Source organism: Salmo salar, chromosome 27 (genome assembly GCF_965601325.2).
Source record: "Salmo salar chromosome 27, fSalSal1, whole genome shotgun sequence".
NCBI classification, from domain to species: Eukaryota; Metazoa; Chordata; class Actinopteri; order Salmoniformes; family Salmonidae; genus Salmo; species Salmo salar.
Genome location: NC_138317.1, coordinates 17,860,008 through 17,875,633, shown reverse-complemented (window position 1 = coordinate 17,875,633; position 15,626 = coordinate 17,860,008). Strand labels below are relative to the sequence as shown.

Below are 15,626 nucleotides of genomic sequence, written 5' to 3'. Positions count from 1 at the left end.
AATATGCAATAAGCATACATGCATACATACTATGTTTAATAAATGTGCAATAAGCATACATGCATACACGCACACACACCCCCCACCGTAGGAAAGTGATGTTCATATGGCGCTGGCAAGCCAAGGTTTTTCTCAGCCAACCGCCATCCACTGTGCCAGAGAAAGCAGATAATATCACACCAACAGTGTCATTTCTATGGCAACCGATGCTATAGTCAAACACACACACACAAGCTGCATGTACTCCTCCCTTACATACAAGATCACTACATTAACAAAACTAAGGGCACATGCAGTCCTCACTCCCTGAAACCAGCACACATGCAAGCATGTGCACAGGCACACACACAATCAGTCTAATTGGGAGGCAAAATGGTACACACAACATGTCATATTTTAATATTGCAGGCTTGCATGGTAATAGCATGATGCACTGTTGTTTTGTTGTTGTAGCCTATGTATGTTGTATAACGTTTACATGTAATTCTGAAATAAAACAAAAATACTGTACAGGTACATGCTTCTTCCAATCAGAAATATTACACTAAAGGTATATACTTATTTTAGGGGTGTCTCATAGGTCTATATATAGCCTACATGGAAAACTGCAAATATGGAAACAACTGTTAGTTCCAATAACTGTTTCGTCTCCAGAATGTGGCAACACTTCCGGGTACCGATGCAAAAAATACCCCCTCCCGTCCCCCCCAAAAGAACTTTCTCTAAAAAACACTTTCTCTAACTCAGACCCCTAGTCTCGAGTATTTTGGGGAATCATGACCAAACAGAAAAAGGTGATGAACAGTATAGGCTTCCACAGACCAATTGTCACCATTAGGGCAGGATCATTGCCAAGCGCGCCGCTTGCTTTTGTAAAGTATCTCCATATTGCGAAAACTTCCTAAAAAGATTGCCTACGTGCTTCTGCAATGACGATCGCAATCTAAACGTTATCATTGTAACCAATATAAGATAATGTCACCAATCCTAAAATTACATCCACAAGTTTCAAGTTTTAGTCATATGTACAGATGCGCTTGAAACATTTACTTTTTACGCATTTCACTTTTGTCCGAAGTTTGCCAGTAGCACACGGTATCAGTAATAATACGCCTCCAAATACATCCACTCACCCGTAAATTAATATCTCTCATTCTCTCTTGTCGAATTTTCGACAGATCCGCGACTCTGGACATGGTGAGAATCGAGACCCTTCCTCTCCAGTACGATAAATAAATCCTTTTAAAGTCAAAGCGCTGTGGCTGTCAAGCAGGAACTTCAAATATCTGCCTGTTTTGTTCGCCCTGAGAGGTTAACGCTAAAGCAGTTATATGATTATATGGCTAGGGTAGTCAAACTGTAACACCCTTACAAAATAGCGCGTTCAACTTATCTGTATCCCTAGTCCAACGGCAATGTCACTGATGCTGCGTAAGAGGCGGCTTTCTCATACAGGAAATTATGTCGTTTTTTTTGCACTTCAGATGATATAATATTACGCCTACCGGAGGAGGTTTCAAGGTTTCAGAATCAGAACATCATTCAATTCTGTGGTACCAGTCACTGCTAGCACAGAGAGAAAATAGATGGAAGTAAATCAAGAAGTGTTTAGTTCTTTCTGATACTATTCTGGTATTATGGCGAGAGAGGGAAAAGTCACTGTATGTACACTGAACAAAAATATGAACGCAACATGTAAAGTGTTGGTCCTATGAGCTGAAAAAAGACACACAAAAAGCTTATTACTCTCAAATTTGGTGAACAAATTTGTTTACATGCCTGCTAGTAGGCATTTTTTATTTGCCAATATTATCCATCCACCAGATATGTGTGGCAGTAACATTTTTAAAATAGCATTATCATTACAAAGGTGCACCTTGTGCTGGGGACAATAAAAGGCCACTTTAAAATGTATGGTTTTGTCACACAACACAATGCCACATATGTGTCAAGTTGAGGAAGAGTGCAATTGGAATGCTGACTGCAGGAATGTCCACCAGAGCTGTTGTCAGATAATTTAATGTTAATTTCTCTAGCATAAGCTGCTCCCAGTGTCGTTTTAGAGAATTTGGCAGTTCGTCCAACCGGACTCACAACCGCAGACCACGTGTAACCATGCCAGCCCAGGACCTCCACATACATACAGTGCATTCTGGAAATATTCAGACCACTCAAATTTTTCCACATTTTGTTACGTGACAGCCTTCTTCTAAAATGGATTAGTCCCCCCCTCCTAAATCTACACACAATACCCTATAATGATAAAGCAAAAACAGGTTTTTTGAAATTTTAGCAAATTTATTACAAATAAACAGAAATATCACATTTACATAAGTATTCAGACCCTTTACTTAGTACTTTGTTGAAGCACCTTTGGCAGTGACTATAGCCTCGAGTCTTCTTGGGTATGACGCTACAAGCTTGGCATACCTGTATTTGGGGAGTTTCTCCCATCCTTCTCTGCAGATTGTCTCAAGCTGGATGGGCAGGGTCGCTGTACAGCTATTTTCAAAAAATAAATATTATACATTTGCAAAAATGTCAAAAAACATGTTTTCACTTTGTCATGATGGGTGCAGATTGATGCCATTTTTTTTATTTTTTTTATACATTTTATAATAAGGCTGTGATGTAACAAAATATGTAAAAAGGGAAAGGGTCTGAATACTTTCCAAATGCACTATACATACATATACAGTACCAGTCAAAAGTTGACACACCTACTCATTTAAGGGTTCTTCATTTTTACTATTTTCTACATTGTAGAATAAGAGTGAAGACATACAAAAATATGAAAAAACACAACCAACAAAGTATATATCTTTTAGATTCTTCAAAGTAGCCACCCTTTGCCTTGATGACAGCTTTGCACACTCTTGGCAATTCTCTCAACCAGCTTCATGAGGTATTCACATGAAATGCATTTCAATTAACAGTTTAATTAGTGTGCTTGTGTAATCATTAGTGGAATTTATTTCCTTCGTAATGCCTTTGAGCCAATCAGTTGTGTTGTGACAAGGTAAGGGTGGTATACAGAAGACAGCCCTATTTGGTAAAATACCACATGTCTGAGGCTGGTAACTCTTAATGAACTTATCCTCTGCATCCGAGGTAACTCTGGGTCTTCCTTTCCTGTGGCGGTCCTCATGAGAGCCAGTTTCATCATAGCACTTGATGGTTTTTGCCACTGCACTTGAAGAAACTTTCAAAGTTCTTAATGTTACGAATTTACTGACCTTCATGTCTTAAAGTAATGATGGACTGTTGTTTCTCTTTGCTATTTGACCTGTTCTTGCCATAATATGGACTTGGTCTTTTACATAATATACCACCACCCCAGTATACCACCACTACCTTGTCACAACACAACTGACTGGCTCAAACACATTAAGAAGGAAAGAAACAATAAAATAACAGTAGCGAGGCCATATGCAGAAGGTACCGGTACAGATGTGCGGGGACACAGGTTAGTCGAGGAAATTGAGATAATATGTACATGTAGGTAGAGGTAAAGTGACTACGCATGGATAATAAACAGAAAGTATCAGCAGCGTAAAAATGGGGGTGGGGGGGTAGCCATTTGATTACCTGTTTAGGAGTCTTATGGCTAGCTGTTAAAAAGCCTTTTGGACCTAGACTTGGCGCTCCGGTACCGCTTGCTGTGCGGTGGAAGAGGGAGAAGTCTATGACTAGGGTGGCTGGAGTCTTTGGCAATTTTTAAGGCCTTCCTCTGACACCGCCTCGTATAGAGGTCTTGGATGGCAGGAAGTTTGGCCCCAGTGATGTACTGGGCCGTTCCCTTTGTAGTGCCTTGCAGTCGGAGGCCGAGCAGTTGTCAAACCAGGCGGTGATGTAACCAGTCAGGATGTTCTCGATGGTGCAGCTGTAGAACTTTTTGAGGATCTGAGGACCCATACCAAATCTTTTCAGTTTCTTGAGGGGGAATAAGCGTTGTCGTGCCCTCTTCACGACTGTCTTGGTGTGCTTGGAACATGATAATTTGTTGGTAATGTAGACACCAAGGAACTTAAAGGTCTCAACCTGCTCCACTACAGCCCCGTCGATGAGAATGGGGGCATGCTCTGTCCTACTTTTTCTGTAGTCCACAATCATCTCCTTTGTCTTGATCACGTTGAGGGAGAGGTTGTTATTCTGGCACTGACCTCCTCCCTATAGGCTGTCTTATCGTTGTCGGTGATCAGTTCCAGAGTCCAGAGTTTAGTTCCAGAGTCCTTAGCTTAGTGATGAGCATTGAGGACACTATGCTGCTGAACGCTGAGCTGTAGGTGGGAAAGGGCAGTGTGGAGTGCAATAGAGATTTCATCATCTGTGGATCTGTTGTGGCAGTATGCAAATTGGAGTGGGTCTATAGTTTATTGGATAATGGTGTTCATGTGAGCCATGATCAGCCTTTCAAAGCACTTCATGGCTACAGATGTGAGTGCTACGGGTCGATAGTCATTTAGGCAGGTTACCTTGGTGTTCTTGGGCACAGGGACTATGGTGGTCTGCTTGAAACATGTAGGTATTACAGACTAGGTCAGGGATATGTTGAAAAATGTCACTGAAGACACATGCCAGTCTGTCAGCGCATGCTCAGAGTACACGTCCTGGTAATCCGTCTGGCCCTGCGGCCTTGTGAATGTTGACCTGATTAAAGGTCTTACCCACATCGGCTACAGAGAGCGTGATCACACAGTCATCCGGAACAGCTGATGCTCTCATGCATGCTTCAGTGTTGCTTGCCTCGAAGCGAGCATAGAAGTTATTTAGCTCGTCTGGTAGGCTTGTGTCACTGGGCAGCTCGCGGCTATACTTCCCTTTGTAGTCTGTAATAGTTTGCAAGCCCTGCAACATCCGATGAGCGTCAGAGCTGGTGTAGCACGATTCATTCGTATTCTTTTATTGACGCTTTGCCTGTTTGGATGGTTTTTCGGAGGGCATAGCGGGATTTCTTATAGGCGTCCGGGTTAGAGTCCCGCTCCTTTAAAGCGTCAACTCTACCGTTTAGCTCAGTGCGGATGTTGCCTGTACTCCGTGGCTTTTGGTTAGGGTATGTACGTACGGTCACTGTGGTGACGACGTCATCGATGCACTTATTGATGAAGCCAATTGACTGATGTGGTGTATTCCTCAATGCCATCGGAAGAATCCCGGAACATATTCCAGTCTGTGCTAGCAAAACAGTCCTGTAGCTTAGCATCTGCGTCATCTGACCACTTCCTTATTGAGCGAGTCACTGGTACTTCCTGCTTTAGTTTTTGCTTGTAAGCAGGAATCAGGAGGATAGAGTTATGGTCAGATTTGCCAAATGGAGGATGAGGGAGAGTTTTGTACGCATCTCTGTGTGTGGAGTAAAGGTGGTCTAGAGTTTTTTTTCCTCTGGTGCACATGTAACATGTTGGTAGAAATGAGGTAAAACGGCTTTAAGTTTCCCCGCATTAAAGTCCCCGGCCACTAGGAGCGCTGCCTCTGGATGAGCATTTTACTTGTTTGCTTATGGCCTTATACAGCTCTTTGAGTGCTGTCTTAGTGCCAGCATCAGTTTGTGGTGGTAAATAGACATCTACGAAAACTATAGATGAAAACTCTTGGTACATAGTGTGGCTTACAGCTTATCATGTGATACTCTACCTCAGGCTAGCAAAACCTTGAGACTTCCTTAATATTAGATTTCGTGCACCAGCTGTTATTTACAGATAGACACAGACCGCTAACCCTTGTCTTACCGGAGGCAGCGGTTCCATCTTGCCGATGGACCGAAAACCCAGCCAGCTGTATGTTATCCATGTCGTCGTTCAGCCATGACTCGGTGAAACATAAGATATTACAGATTTTAATGTCCCGTTGGTAGGATAGTCTTGATAGGAGCTCATCCATTTTATTATCCAATGATTGCACGTTGGCTAATAGGAGTGATGGTAGAGGCGGATCTCCTCCAGCACCATTCTTTCTAGTTACAAATGTGATGAAATAAGATGACAGAAACTTCACATGTAATACAGTAACTGAAGAGCTTTGCAAAAGAAAAATGTATGATCAATTTATACAGAGGGACTACTTCTAATGAGGCCAAGACAACTGAAGACATAGGCTATGCTATAATCAATGCCTTGTCAATTCATATGGACCTGTTATGAGTTGTAAATGCATTGCATCCAATCAAAACAGTGCTGAAAATATCTAGTTGACCACACACGGGTAAACTATTGCTCAAAATGTATTATAAATTATTAGATGACTTTGGAAGTTTCAGTATTAAACAATATGATCCATGCCTTCAATTGCATTAGCCTACTTTATTCCAATATTTTCATCATTCAGTGACATTCATTTCCATAGTAATTATTTATGGATCCATCCAGTTGTGGTTAATAAGTGCATGCTTAGTGGAGGGCTATGCGAAGAGATGGACAAAGTGACATGCCTCTCAAAGTTTATAACTGCCAGGAGGATGATAACAGCCTAGTAAACGGCCCTGTTTACACTCTTAGAAAAAAGGCGCTATCTAGAACCTAAAAGGGTTCTTCGGCTATCCACACGAGAAACTTTTTGGTTCCAGGTAGAAACCTTGTGGGTTCTATCTTGAACACTTTCCACAGTGGGTTCTACATGGAACCAAAAAGGGTTCTCCGATGGGTACAGTCAAATAACCCCTTTGAAACCCTTTTTTCTAAGAGTGTACATTTACATTTTAGTCATGTAGCAGACACTCTTATCCAGAGGGACTTACAGTAGTAAATACATACATTTCATACATTTTTTTTGTTTGTTTTTTTTTTTTCGTACTGGCCCCCTGTGGGAATCGAACCCACAACCCTGGCGTTGCAAACGCCATGCTCTACCAACTGATCCACAGGGAAGGCTAGCAACCATCAAGAGCAAAGAGCATGCCAATGCCGCCTCAGCATTACAGCTATGTTCATACTAAGCCATAAGCAGAACTTTACCACAATCAAGACTAGGTCGGTTGGCGGAAATAAAAGTACAGGCTTTGTTGCCGACAACACCTTTCAGATATAAAGAAAAGTAGTCCAAAAGTTGGCGGAAACATCTTGGTTTGAAAGGTGTATTTGACTCCCTCTCTCAGTCTCTCTCTACCTTTCTCCTGCCCTCTATGCATCAGACTTCCATCTCGGTGTGCAAAATTTGGCACATGACATCTTAATGACAAAACGTTCTGGTTGGAAACTGGTTTGGTGATTGAGAAGACCAACTCGTTTCTGTTACAAAGAAGTACAGACGTCTTTTTCATGATGAGAGGAAGACGTCATACTTTTGTTGTTATAGTCAGATTACATTTTTTAAAGGAGTTTCCCCAAGCCCCTGCTCCCCCTCCAAGAAACTGACATCGCCTGTAGGTGAAAGTAGATGAAAAACAGGGTATCCCTGCTACGTCTTTATCTTAGGGAGTGAAGATTCCTCTAGACTTGAGGACATTTCAATTGGCTGCAGCAGTCTCTACTAGGGGCCCCTTGCTGGTTTCACAAGTCCTATTGTATATATCAGCCCCTTGGAGGACGCATGGATTGAACCCCAGTATCCGGGGTCATACCCATACATGTGTCAAGAGACAGGAGGGTTACCGCTCACCCACGGGCTCTGTACTGTTGCCGTATAAAAGGTTTTATCTTAGGGAGTCTGCGTGGGAGTGAAAGGGTCCTCTTGATTTTGAAGGGCCTGTTAATGGGCGGTGGCAGACACTGACAGAGAGACAAAGTGACATGTTTGACTATGCTGCCTCTATCAGTCCTCTCCCTCCACAGCCCTGGTGAATTTCGGTCGGCTTGAGACCAGAGCGTTGCCGTGGGTTACCGTTCCACTGCAAAGCCGCACCGCTTTGTGGAGAAATGTGTGTGTGTGTGTGTGTGTGTGTGTCAGTGTCGGTGGCTGTGTGTGAGAACCAATGTAAGTACATGTATATTTTATGTGTGTGTGCGTGTATTTTGAGTCAGCAGCGCGTAGGTGTCTCCATGCACAGATATGCTCCTGCGCCGGTGAGATAATGACCAGGTGCTGAGAGCCTTCACCCACAAACCCTGTCATTCAGCCCAGCACAGGGAGACTGTGTGTGTGAGAATGTGTTTCATAGTTTGATTATGTAGCAACAGGAGAGAGAGCACTCATATTGTGAGTAGCTTGTTTGAATTAGACTTCAATTGTTCTCCGTTGCAATCCAGAAAAATGACAGAACATAGGAGAGGGAGGCTACAGGAGAGAGGGGGCAGAGGGGTGGACGACTGTACCTACAAAACATGAGTAGATGGTGCACTGACTCATTCTATGACACCCACATTGTAACCCCACCCACCCACACAGTGAATTCATGCACAATACTTTCCCCTCTCTCAAACACAGGCTTATGGACACAACACATGGATGCATAAACACACACGTGCACCAGTGGAGGCTCCTCAGAGGAGGAAGGGGAGGACCAGTGAATTGCATAAAAGTTGTAAAACAGTTTTAAAAAACATTTTTGGATAAAACTATACAACACTGAACCAAAATCTAAACGCAACATGTAAAGTGTTGGTCCCATTTTTCATGAGCTGAAATAAAAAAGTGTTCCATAGGCACAAAAAAATTATTTCTCTCAAATTTGGTGTACAAATTTGTTTACATCCCTGTTAGTGAGCATTTCTCTTTTGCCAAGACAATCCATCCACCTGCCAGGTGTAGCATATCAAGAAGCTGATTAAACAGCATGATCATTACACAAGTGCACCTTGTGTAATGGGGGACAATAAAAGGCCACTCTTAAATGTGCAGTATTGTCCACAACACAATGCCACAAATGTCTCAAGTTGAGTGTCAGGTTCTAAACAAACAGTAAAAACTCACAGACAACTTGTAAAACTTCAAACCAAGTTTATTCACCCACTGGGTCAAACAGCTGCAAAGTCAAAGACATGATTACACAAGCACATATATTTACACCCTCCTTCTAGGCGGAGTCATCTCCTTGCACATCTAGACAGCCAATACATCTCTGTTGATAGTCAGGGACTTAATTGGTTACTCTCACTGGTGTAGTCATGGCCCTGCCTCATGGTAGAACCTTTGTGGGCATGGAAGTATATATATGTGTGTGTGTGTGTGTGTGTGTGTGTGTGTGTGTGTGTGTGTGTGTGTGTGTGTGTGTGTGTGTAATAGGACTGCTCCTTCTCACTTCATCTGACCTCGGGCCAAATTCCTCACCGTGGCATTGAGGCGGTGGGAGAAGGCGGCACAGGGATGCAGCTTAAGGTCAAGGGCAGAACGTTGGGACAGGACAGGACAGCCCCCACTCAGACATCCAAAGCATTGGCCTCCACCACAAACTGACGGGTAGGGTCCGGATGACGGATGAACCAGGATCGGAGCCGTGGTGAAGCGGTGTTTAAGGTCACGGAACGCCCGGTCAGCGGCCGTGGACGACGTGAACAGAACCTTGGTAGAGGTGAGGGCAGACAGGGGGGAGGCCAGGGTGCTGTAACCCTGGATAAAGAGGCGATAAAAGTTGGCGAACTCCAGGAAGCATTGCAGCTGCACCCTGGACGTAGGCTGAGGCCAATCCAACACTGCTTTCACCTTCTCGGGATCTATCTGGACACTCCCAGCAGACACTTTGTAGTCCAGAAAGGGAATGGTGGAGCGATGGAACTCGAACTTTTCTGCATTAACGAACAACAGGTTCTCCAGAAGGCACTGGAGAACCTGCCAGACAAGGAGCACATGTTCTTGGGGGAACGGGGGAAGACGAGGATGTCATCAAGGTAGACGAAGACGAACCGTTTCAGCATGTTGCGGAAAACATCGTTCACCAGAGCCTGGAACATGACAGGGGCGTTGGTGAGGCCAAAGGGCATGACCAGATATTCGTAGCGGCCGCTGGCCGTGTTGAGGACGACCCCTCTCGTATCCGCACCAGGTGGTAGGCATTTTGTAGATCCAGCTTAGAGAAGATTGTGGCCCCTTGGAGCGGCTTGAAGGCCGAGGAAATGAGTGGTAGCGGATAACGGTTCTTCACTGTGATGTCATCGAGTCTCCGGTAGTCAATGCACGAGCGCAGGGTCTTGTCCTTCTTCTCCGCGAATAATAACCCCACGCCAGCGGGAGAGGAGGAGGGATGAATAACTCCTGTAGGTAGGGAGTCCCCAATGTATTTCTCCATAGCTTTGGTCTCTGGTCACGATAGCGAGTACAGACGTCCCCAGGGCGGCGTGGTACTAGGGAGAAGATAAGTCCAATGCCAGGTCATGGTGCTCAGCCAATGGTGCTCAGCCAACGTTTGGACCCTCTCCATCAGCCCACGAAGCAACTCCTCGTGCCTACCAATGGAGGCTCCTTGGGAGGAGATGGCGTTGCACAGCAACACAAAGCAAATAAACAGTGACCACCTATCACATTACAAAGGAACACCTTCTAAAGATAAACTCAAACAAACATCGGCAGCTACTAAACAGTATTAGGATATCACTGGAGCGGTTGGTGAAGACCTTAGTTGCATTATATACTGTATGTTAGTGTTAATGTGCGTGTATTTGGCTTATGAGACCATGAAATGATGGCCCCCACTTTGTACCTTAACAAAATACTTCTACTGACCGCACACACACACATGATCCTCCCAAAACAAGTCACGCAGGTGTCACAATTTGACTCCAAATGAGGCATAATTAGTAGACACTCAATTTAAGTAATCAGCAGATTTGATTAGCATGTCCCAGATGTTGGCTCGCTCTTATGAAAAAACACACACACCATCTGTTCTCCCCCTCCCCATGCTGTGCTACCAATGCTTTTCATTAGGGGCTACTGCTGTACTAAAGTGTGTGTGATGAAGTGCTAGGGGCCTCCAGGAAAGACAGTGTTGTGTTTATTAGGCATCAAACCGAGGAGGGATTACATGGACTTGTCCAATAAGAAACACACATTTTGGTTTTCCATAACAAAAGATTTTAAATTGAAAACAAAGACTCAACTACTGTACTGCAACTGAGGGCAACTGAGGGAACAGCAACTAGGGTAAGCGTGGCTTGACTAATCCATGAGTATTTTAATGTCTTCAAACAATAGCTTTGTAGTGCTTATAAAGACTTCATGAATGCTCTATAAAGCCTTTATTAGTTCACTTTCGTGTGACCTCTAGGTCTCAAGCACTGTTAGGCGTTACTTCCACTTGTGGAGGATCAACTTAAGTGGCGGTCAGAGGTGACAAACTTAGTGTGGAAGGCTTCCGGAATCAACATGGGCCACAGGGGATGTCCTTTGAAACAGACTGTCCTCTGTAGGAGGCATTGCCATTGAATGGATGGAATGGAAACCCCCTTGGCAATGAGAGAGGCTTCAGACCCCAGACTGAAAGTCCTGCCCTTCTGACTAAATGATATATACTTTTACTTCTTCACCAGGAAACCCAGTTTACTACTAGAAAATGACTTATTTTCCCGCTGGGAAATTTCCTTTTCAGGACTTCATCAACAACCAGATAAATGGCAATGAACATTCACTCTATTGTGACTTTTAGTGATAACAACCTATACAACCTGCCCAGCATGTCACGAAAGATGTCATAATGAAGTCACTAGTTCCACCTGCTTTTTCTAGCCTAACTTTGCTTTAACTTGAAATGATCTAGGCCGGCTAATTAGAGCACGCTTACAGGACTCCTGTGTAGTTTTAGAATATTTAATGAAAATCTGTGAGGCAGCAGGTTTCATTTCAGTTTTAGTCTGGTTTGTAGCTTACCCTACTAAGGGAGCAGACAGATGGAGTAAAACATTAAGGTTATCTTCAAAGCCCATATTAATAGAAATCAGGAAGTCATGAAGAGAGTTGAAGCAGTAGAAATATACTGTACCACTCATTAATTTACGATGTGAACACATTAAATGTACTTCGAGTCACACTTGCACATTATGAACTTCTGTTCCTATTGCTTCATAATACTGTCAAAATCAGTCCGGACCCATTTAAAAAAGTCCCTCCAGGCTTGTCAGTTTTCTATCACAAGCTTGTGGTGATGTCATGTCTCAGTGCTCAGCTGATCAGGCCCCTGATTCTTGACCTAAATGTATCTGTAAGAAAGAACCAGTCTTTTAAACATACAGGCAGTTTGTGTGACTGGTTTGAACCGGTCTTTAACATAATCACAATGTTATACAGAACCAGCCTGGAAGAAAGGGCTCATCTGCTGTAGCCTGTAGACATGGAGACTGGGTAAGCAGACTTATGATAACCAGGCATGTCAGACAGAAACCAGCCTTTAAAAGATCCATCACAACTCCGAAGACAATGTCAATTGGCTAGGCTCCATATCAATATAGTAGACCTATTTATCTAGACCCCGACATGGATAGTATTCATAGGCTACTTTGTTTAAAAAGAATATGGTGTATACAACATTCTCCGGGGTCGAGGCATAGTTTGATTTTTTTACCCAGACTCCAATGGAACATGTGTTACGGTGCGTTGCCATGGTATGTTCTCATGGCTTCTAGTCAGTTTATGCTGGATCATTGTCATTATCTAGAGCAGGTATTCCCAAACTGGGTTACGCACAATGCCGTCGGGGGTACGCCAAATAAAAATGAGATTCACTTTTATTTTTTTCTCTCCCTCTCGCTCTCTTCTTCTTCACATTTTCAAACAGTCCATTTATATTTTCCAATGGGGCTATACATTTGGGTTAAGTCCCCCCCCCCCCTTCCTCGCCTGAGTAGCCTCGTTTCACTGCCAAAAATAAAATGAAACCATCTAGTGTTCAGCGAAATAACAACACAACGTCAAATACTGGTAACCTGGTCAAATAATTAACATCCAATCACATTAATCGTTATGCTCTAGCGAGAATTCCACTAATGATCCGTATGTAGCCAAACATAGGTGCTGCTCATTCCGTTTGCTCAAGAATGGATCAATGGTTAAAAAAAGTAAGGACCAAGTCCATAGAGACTCATACCAACTGCTACTACCAGCAGTACTACACCTGCACCTGTCGACGACACAAGTTGTTCTGCTTCCACGAGCACATCCAAAGCTAGCATCAGTAGTTCTACATTTGTTGTTAGCCCAGCTAGCATGGACACTGACAGTTGTGAATCTGATGCAGCCGAAGAGCTACTGCCCCCTTACCCGGGAAAGCACCGAACAGACAGGGACGTTGGACCATCGAAGAGGTGCAAATATGATGAGAAATACATTGATTTGGGGTTCACTTATATTGGGAATAGTGCCTTTCTTCAGCCACAGTGTGTTATATGACCCTTCTGGCCCTTCTTTGGACACTCTTAACTAACCTCCAGACGAACTTCAATGCCATACAACTCTCCTTCCGTGGCCTCCAACAGCTCTTAAATGCAAGTAAAACTAAATGCATGCTATTCAACCGATCGCTGCCCACACCTGCCCGCCCATCCAGCATCACTACTCTGGACGGTTCTGAGTTGTAATTGTCCACATATTCTAAACACCTAGGTGTCTGGTTAGACTGTAAACTCTCCTTCCAGACTCATATTAAGCATCTCCAATCCAAAATCAAATCTAGAATCGGCTTCGCAATAAAGCATCTTTCACTCATGCTGCCAAACATATCCTTGTCAAACTGACTATCCTACCGATCCTTGACTTCGGCGATGTCATTTACAAAATAGCCTCCAACACTCTACTCAGCAAATTGGATGCAGTCTATCACAGTGCCATCCGTTTTGTCACCAAAGCCCCATATACTACCCACCACTGCGACCTGTATGCTCTTGTTGGCTGGCCCTCGCTTCATATTCGTCGCCAAACCCACTGGCTCCAGGTCTTCTATAAGTCTTTGCTAGGTAAAGCTCCGCCTTATCTCAGCTCACTGGTCACCATATCAGCACCCACCCGTAGCACGAGCTCCAGCAGTTATATTTCACTGGTATCCCCCAAAGCCAATTCCTCCTTTGGCTGACTTTCCTTCCAGTTCTCTGCTACCAATGACTGGAACGAACTGCAAAAATCACTGAAGCTGGAGACTCATATCTCCATCACTGACTTTAAGCATCAGCTGTCAGAGCAGCTCACAGATCATTGCACCTGTACATAGCCCATCTGTAAATAGCCCATCTAACTACCTCATCCCCATATTGTTATTTATTTTCTTGCTCCTTTGCACCCCAGTATCTCCACTAGCACATTCAACTTCTGCACATCTATCGCTCCAGTGTTTAGCATTTAAATTGTAATTACTTTGCCACTACGGCCTATTTATTGCCTTACCTCCCTAATCTTACCTCATTTGCACACACTGAATATAGATTTTTATGTTGTGTTATTGACTGTATGTTTGTTTATTCCATGTGAAACTCTGTGGTGTTGTTTGTGTCACACTGCTTTGCTTTATCTTGGCCAGGTCGCAGTTGTAAATGAGAACTAGTTCTCAACTGGCCTACCTGGTTAAATAAAGGCAAAACAAAATATGTGCAAAAGTACTCTTACAACTTGATGAAACCTTCACTCTTGCGCAGACGTTTAGAAACCAAACATGCCAATTTGAAAAATAAGCCACGTAAGTTTTTTGAGCAAGAATTAAGATTACTTTTGAGTAGTAAGACATAAAAGCAACAGATACCATTAATAAGAAGGGGCTAGAAGTGTCTTATATGGTGAGCTACCGAGTGGCTAGGACAAGCAAGCCCCATGCTTATTTCTTCCTGCTGCTGCGGATATGGCTGGGACAACGTAGGGGGAAAAGGCCCCAAAAAACTATACAGACAATACAATACAAACAACACTGTTTCACGACACAGTGACATGGCAGGACATGTTTTGAAACAATTACTGCTTTGCATACAAGCCAGTGAATTCTTTGCATTACAGCTGGATGAGTCAGACTTCGCAGGCCTGGCACAGCACCTGATATATGTCCGTTACATTTATGGGGGGGGTCAATTAAGGAAGACATCCTCTTCTGCAAACCAGGACAACAGGAGAGGATATTTTTAAAAGTACTGGATAGCTTTGTGATGTCAAACGGACTTTGGTGGTGGAGATGTGTTGGTATCTGTGATGGGGCAAAAGCCATGACAGGGAGACATAGTGGAGTGGTAACGCACATGCAAGAACTTGCTCCCGATGCCACTTGGGTATACTGCAGCATCCACCGAGAGTCTCTTGCTGCCAAGGGAATGCCTGACATCTTGAGAGACGTTTGACACTACAGTGAAAATGGTTAGAACTTTGTTAAAGCAAGGCCCCTGAACTCTCGTGTATTTCCTACACTATGCAATGATATGGGTAGCGACCATGTAATGCTTTTACAACATACAGAAGGGTGCTGGTAATCAAGGGGCAAAGTATTGACACATATTTTTTAATTGAGAGACGAGCTTAAAGTTTTTACTGACCATAATTTTCACTTGTCTGACCGCTTGCATGATGACAAGTTTCTCACAAGACTGGCCTATCTGGGTGATGTTTTTTCCTTGCCTGAATGATCTGAATCTAGGATTACAGGGACTCTCCGCAACTATATTTAATGTGCGGGACAAAATTGAGGCTATGATTAAGAAGTTGGAGCTCTTCTCGGTCTGCATTAACAAGGACAATACAGGCCTTTCTATCATTGTATGATTTTTTGTGTGCCAATGAACGCAAGGTTACAGACAATG

At 43.5% G+C, this 15,626-nt stretch overlaps 1 protein-coding gene across 7 annotated transcripts in view; it reads right to left on the bottom strand.

Annotated features, from left to right (window-relative positions):
• LOC106588550 (rho guanine nucleotide exchange factor 2) overlaps nucleotides 1-15,626 on the bottom strand; it is a 102,527-nt gene that overhangs the window by 49,874 nt on the left and 37,027 nt on the right. The window contains exon 1 of one of the 7 annotated variants that reach the window (XM_082970070.1): nucleotides 1,134-1,454. The exons of the other annotated variants lie outside the window; for them this stretch is intronic. Coding sequence (XP_082826196.1) covers nucleotides 1,134-1,196 — 63 coding nt within the window. The 5' untranslated portion in view covers nucleotides 1,197-1,454. Of the gene's footprint in view, nucleotides 1-1,133; nucleotides 1,455-15,626 lie in introns of those variants that run through there. 7 annotated transcript variants of the gene reach the window in all.